Genomic DNA, 6,652 nt, shown 5'->3' on the forward strand with positions numbered 1-6,652 from the left:
CAGTGGTTTGACCCAGAAACTGTGCGATAGAAAACACAATGAAGTACAATTTATTTCAAAAGGTGCTTTAATGTAGTGAAAGTAAAGACGATGTAAGCTTGAAATGAAAAGGGATTTACAAAAGACAACAAAATGTGCTCAGCTATGAATCAGTTATTCTGTACATGTAGCGATATCAACAAAGCATGAAACGAAAGCTGAATAAAAAGTTTACGGTTTTAGCATATACTTCTCTAACAAAAAAAAGTGTTTATTTACATAGCTTCCTGTGATGGACTAGATATACCGTACTTCATTAAAATCTGTTCAATTTTGTACTCTAAATAGTACTACTGAGAAAGTCCAACCGCTAATGGTTGCACATATATGTAATACATTCATAGTGATAGAGTGAAAAATAAAGTGACAAGGCCAGTTAAACATAAGATTCCTTGGCATAAGAAATCTCCTCAAATACAGGCTGGCTACATCTCCGTGACACAGCGTCATGATGGCCTCTGTACACACTCTCAGACTTAGCTCTCTGGCGGAACCGGGGGAGCTGCTCAAAACCATTGGTTTTCCCCTGCATCACTTGGTACTGATTGACAGGACAGGTTAACAGGGATTCTTCATTTACAGAAGTTGGGCGGGATCTCCGACCCATCGCTCTAGCGTCTTGCACTGTCATTGATTGGTAATTTGGAGGGGCAGGCAGACCTGCACATTGAACTGCCTGCTCATAAGAAGGAGGTCTGCAGGGGACGTTGTAGTCCACATGCTGAAATGGTTCAATGGCCGAAAGGGGGCGTGACTTAATCAGCTGTTCAACTTGTGGCTCTGCCTCTCTCTGGGAGTCTTCCTGGAGTGTCATGCATCGAAAGGGCTTTTCTTTTTGCTGATCCCCTTTCTTCATGCTGCCCCATGTGAAGGAGAAGGCGCCAAAGCTCTTTGTCCTCACAGGGATCTTACACTCACCCCTCATAGACTGGGAGCGCTTGTTCTTCTCTGATGCTGTTCGAACAATGTCCTTCCTGCCATTTGCACCAAGGACGGTCTGGTGAATGGAAGGTGCCCTGCGAGGGCAAGTGGGCGATGCCAGCGGGGAGCTGGTGAAAACAGAGCCCTCTGATTGGTTAGAGGCAGTGCTCTCCAGGGAGCAAGATGAGGAGCATGAGCAGTCCTTTGATGGGTTGAGGTGACTGACGGCAGCCAAGGTCACCATGTTTGAGCCGAGTTTTGGGAAAGACAGAGCTGGCCTGGCTCCGCCCCGGCCTTGAAGTAAGAAGGAGTCATCGGAGATCTGCTTCTTCAGAGGCTGCTCCTCAAAATCTCTCCTCTTCAGGGAGCAGTCTTCATTACTCCTGGCCAGGCTGCACAGGCTCCTCGCCTCAGCCGAGGGGAAAATAATGGGCTCAGAACAGCGTCGGTTGAACTCAGGCTTAGTGAATGTGTGGAAGATGGCATTAGACGGACAGGAGGGAATAGCTGTGCTGGGGTAGAGAAGAGAGGGAGATGAGCCACCCTCTCCCTGCGTGGAGCCTCCACATTCTTCTGGATCGGCATCTGCATCCGGGTCAGTGCTGTCATATGCCGAGTCATGGTGCTGGGAGGACAGGGAGTCTGTGGAAATGGAAAAAAAATGAGAAACGCTATTCCGAATTTCTCCAAAGGAGTTGAATCAAGTGCAACTGGACTTTGGATAACCATGACCTGGATGAATGAGAACATTCACAGACTATTCCAAATTTCACAATAACCATTCTTAATTTCCCTGGGTTGCTCTAAATTTGCCTCAGAAGGCTCTGGCAAAAAGAGAGAGAGGATAAAGAGAGAGGGGCGTACCTGAGTTGTCTTCGTTAGCATCTCCCAGGAGATTTAGGATGTTCTCTCCAAGCGTCTCGCAGCAAGTCTCAATAAGGAACTGAGTCAGCTCCATCACCTGCAGCAAACAAGAGGGTGGACAGGAGATATTCAACACCAACGATATCAACAAGAACACAACGAAATGTGAAAATCATAGATGCCATTTGTAATAGGTGCAAGAACTATTCTATGTTCGAAAACACAACAAAGAGCCGCAATTTCTTTCTGCGCTTTGTTGAACGCGGAGCTGTTTGGTTTGCACAGGCATGACTTCTCTGTTGTGAAACGTTTTGAGGTTTCACCGTGCCATCACATGCAGAGCTTCAAAGGGCTATGGTGAGAGAGAGCAGTCATAACAAGAGTTTCACCTTTTCCAGTTTGTCCTTTTGTTCATCCAGCGAGGTGCTGTCCAGCTGCAGCAGCGTGGGCGCAATGCACACCGCAAGATTGTAGGCATCCATCTTGTTTGTGTCTGCACTCTCGAGGATGCGACGGAAAATGCTCATAAGGTGCTGGAGGAGGAGTCTATTGTGCCCTGGCAGCGAGTCAACCACCCTGCAGATAGAAAAAAAAAAACAGGAAGCGGATATAGGTCAGTTTGGTGTCCCTTTTTCTTTTTTTTGAAAGCTTCTCTTTTTTAGATGGAAATGGGCAGAAAGGAGAAGTGTCCTGAGTGGGGTATGCAGATAGAGGAGAAAGGAACTACTCCTTCTTTTCACCCCCTGTAAAAAATGCATTAATGAAGTTCCTTCACATGTTTTTTTACCACACCACATGAACATTTGGGTAAATGTTGCTGGAGCTCTATTTTTCTCCAGCACCTGCTTGAATTAGCAAGTTTTACTACAATACAGACTGCTGGATGGCCACAGATGCTGGTAGAAGTCGGTGTGTGGACTCATTCCCAGTTCTTGTTTGGTTGCTCACCTCTTTATCTCTGCGGTTTTCTGCAGAGGGTCCTCTGTCTCCAGAGCTTTAATCCAGGTGTCATAGAGTCCAGAAACGAGCAGGCTGCCCGGAAGCTCATTTAGAAAACTCTGCAAATGAGACCAGAACACATAAACGTTGTGTTTATGTGCACTGTGTGTGTATTTGTGTAATACTGCTACTGTTGTCATTGATTACAACTAATATTTTTGCATATCAATTTTTTTTTAAAGCAAATAGGATGAGTATTTACTTTAAGTAGCCCCACAAGAAGGAACACAGGAAGGTCCTTCATGTTCACATCCTCACTACTGTTGATCTGGTCCCTGATGGATTTTATGTTCTTCTTATTGCCGGACTTCCGGAATACTCCTTCTGTGGACGGCCCTTTCTTCCACAACATTGTCAGCACCTCCTAGGGAGAGAAGAACAGGGGAGTAGAGATCAGATCATGTTAATGAAACAAACAATGCGTTTGCACCAGATGGGGGTATGCACGGTCTGTGATAGTATTGGATGAGAGAGTGTGAAACAGAGACACAGACGATGACTCACAGAGTTGAAAACTAAAGTAGGGGAAGATTTTTGTGGGGGTGCATGCATGTGCGTGCGGGTGTTCATCTGTCAAAGCATCAACACATTCTACAAAGCTCAACAGCACTTTTAAGCCACAACCTTGAGTTGCTTCACGTGGCTTAATCTCAACCCGATCGTCAGATTCAGCCGATACTTGTTGGCACTACAACAGCCATAGTACAGCTCAGCAGGAGCCATCAAGGTCTGTGACTATGCTCAGTGGTTGCTCTGTCAGTGCTTAATCTACCATGAGTCAAACTGTTTCAACCACACAACCATCTATAAATACAATCTTGTTTACACCAATGCCATGGTGGAGAAAGAGTCAAACTTGTTAACATGATCACACCTCCTCATGCACTAAAATAGTTGGAAGCGGAAAAGGTACATGTTGAGGGAGGGGAGAACATCACTTGTGCGGAAATCTCTTATCTCACGGTGACTGCTGTGATCAGTTTGGTTGACACAGTATCTGCTAATAATGATGAAATCACATTAATTTGGATCATTATAGGCGGGGAGAAACAATGTACCATAATTGGTTTGGGAAGTGAGCTCTCGTCTGGGCATATCTTGCAGAGTGGCTGACCGAACAGTTGGGATTTAATCTCTGACCGGGCGACCACAGAGCTCAGCTTCCTCAGAATTTTCCACTTGCTGATGCTTTCTGATGGGAGAGAGGGAAAAAAAAAAAAAAAAAAAGACCAGTCATCCAATAGCCCATTGTAAATATTATTTACATTTCAGCCCTGTCGGTAATTGTCGTATCAAGAGTAAACTCAAGTAATTGGTAGACTAAAATATGTGAGATCAAGTTCCTAAATCCACAATTTTGCAAGGAACTGAAAGTAAGAGCTGAAAGGCTTGATACCACAGTCTTCAGACTACAGAGAGAAGGAAAAGTACAAGAGGAGTACTTTATAATGATGGTGTTGAGGCAAAGAGAGGAATATATATATATATATATATATATAGATATAGAGAGAGAGAGAGAGAGAGAGAGAGAGAGAGAGAGAGAGAGAGAGAGAGAGTGCTAATGAGACAAATGGGTAAAAGATAGAAAGGGGGGGATTAAAACAAATGCTGCTATTGTTGCATGTTATCAGTAGACTGTCATCAGCAGATGGGGTTATTTTCTTCCCGCGGCTGCCCTCAGCCATGCTCTTATCACTTTATCTGTGCAGATCCTGAGACACAAAATCAGGGCCCCTCCATCAATAACTACCATTGGGCAACGCTGACCGCAGAAGTTTTCAAACTCACCAATAGGCTGCGCTGATCTGTCCTCTTGGTTATGCAACTGTTTGGGCAGGGTGGTGGTTTTAGTGGCACCCTGGCAACAAAATAAATAGATAAATATCAAAAAGGGATGTGGTAATGAGCAGCGCATGAGGAACACGTGATGGCGGAGGAAAGGCAAGGGAGGAGGCGCCTGTTCTCCACACCCCTCACACTCCTCATGCTTATCTCCATGTGGGTGAGTTGGAGTCAAACATCAAACACCACAGAAGGAAAGAAAAAACAAAACAAAACTAATGCACAGAGAATAAACCCACTGGTGTCTAATGCAGAATAGCGTGCCTGTCTCCCATCCCTCTTCGCCCCGAGACAACATAAACCTCATGCAAAAGCTCCGTGACTCAGTCAGCGACGCAGAAAGGCCAACGAAAGTGTTAACTTACATCAGACGGAAACTCGATGAATGGTTCCATGCCACCTCCGCTTAGAGTTTTTGCCTAAAAGAGAGACAAGAGAGATGAAGAGGGGCGTACAGATTGATGACTGATGCCTCTGTCTCGTATGCGCAGACCTCTTTTGGAAACGGCGAGACTTACTGTGATGCTGCAGCTCAACACCTTCATGAGTCCGCTTGGAGGAGGAGAAGAACACCCAGCTCTCTCTTTTGCTTCCTTAATCTTTCTGCCGTGACAAATACATAGAATGTTTATATTTTTTTCTATTCTATCCAGTTTCCAATAATATTTTAAAATTTGTATTATAAAAATAATTGTGAAACATACACAGTTCTAGGATATTCAGAGAGGTCCTACTATGTTATTTAGGATGGAAACTGTCATCATTTGAAACATGGTCGGAGTGATTTGAAATGAATGGCGATCGTACTACGACCAAGTCTCGTGACTATTAATCAAGAGTACAACGACAGTCATGGAGTTTCTTTGCTGTTCATCTGAGAGAAAGGATGGCCTCTTACCTGTGAAGAGTATCCAGCCAGCGTTCTTTTACCTCAGGTGAACTAAGGCAAAAATAACAGCATGGTATGAGTAACCAATCCACAGAGAAGGAGAGCGAGAGAGACCAGCAGGCCGACCGACACACACACACGAGAGGACTGAAGGGGAACGGCACAAACGCAGCCAGTTTTAACATCTCTGCCGAAACCTGTGACTTAGTCATGGGAACAGGAAGCAGCGTCATGGCGGGCCGTGAAGTAGACACCTTCCACTTCCTGCTCGGCTGAGGGGCTGTGTGGCTTTCCGCCCGTGGATGGAAACATACAGTAGTGACGGAGACGTTCACTTTTAAGATGCACACCTTTGTTGTAAGCAGGTCACCGACCTCCTCAGCTGCCTGAGGTGAAGGGCCTTCTCCAGTACGCGTGTATGAATGGTTGTGGATACAGATATCCATTTTCAAAAAAAAAAGAAGCTCAGTTTTGATAACATATGACATAATATAGCCCCAGTCTGTCTAAAGCACATTACTGTACCGCGTGGGTGTTCTCGGTAAAACCCAAGCCCAGATTAATCTCCTCGTTCTCTTCCCACCGAGCTACAACTTATTACAGTAAAGATGGAGGACTGATAGCAAATCACTCCCTGAAAACTGACGAACTCAACCTCTTGAAATGACACAACGAGAGAAAAAAATATCTGGACAACTTTTTTAATTGTAGAGAAGCCGTGGGAGTCTTTGACTAACCGTGGTGACTGTGACAGAATTACCCATTTCTCAACGGCCGTTACTGTCAGAGATCAAACATAGTCAATATTGTGTTTGCAAGAGAAATCCCTTTCATTTCTTTCAGTCAATTTCCCCTGCGTCCATACGGGATGATGTGAGCGTGCTGTTTGTCCTCTCGTCGCCTTTATCATAAAGCTTGGCGTTTCCTTACAAAGCCTACTACTGCAAATTCCCCATGATGTGACCAACGTTTGTTTAATGAGGAAATTCAACGTTTCTTATTTCACAAGCTAATGTCAGTTGACTGCCCTCTGCACTTCCCTATTTTATACAGGGACTATAATAGGGAGAGACAGACAGACAGACACAGAGAGAGAGA

General features: G+C 44.8%; 1 protein-coding gene across 1 annotated transcript; it reads right to left on the bottom strand.

Moving 5' to 3' along the window:
• Nucleotides 1–60: 60 nt before the first annotated feature.
• tagapb (T cell activation RhoGTPase activating protein b) lies at nt 61–5,716 on the bottom strand. The gene is made up of 10 exons (XM_056294683.1): nt 5,564–5,716; nt 5,184–5,268; nt 5,031–5,084; nt 4,612–4,681; nt 3,882–4,015; nt 3,026–3,187; nt 2,773–2,882; nt 2,214–2,400; nt 1,825–1,921; nt 61–1,602 (listed from the first exon to the last, which is right to left on the bottom strand). The coding sequence occupies exons 2-10, from the start codon at nt 5,208–5,210 to the stop codon at nt 416–418; spliced, it is 2,028 nt and encodes a 675-aa protein (XP_056150658.1). The 5' UTR covers nt 5,211–5,268; nt 5,564–5,716; the 3' UTR covers nt 61–415.
• Nucleotides 5,717–6,652: the final 936 nt, after the last annotated feature.

The sequence above is a fragment of the Lampris incognitus genome, chromosome 15 (genome assembly GCF_029633865.1).
Source record: "Lampris incognitus isolate fLamInc1 chromosome 15, fLamInc1.hap2, whole genome shotgun sequence".
NCBI lineage: Eukaryota > Metazoa > Chordata > Actinopteri > Lampriformes > Lampridae > Lampris > Lampris incognitus.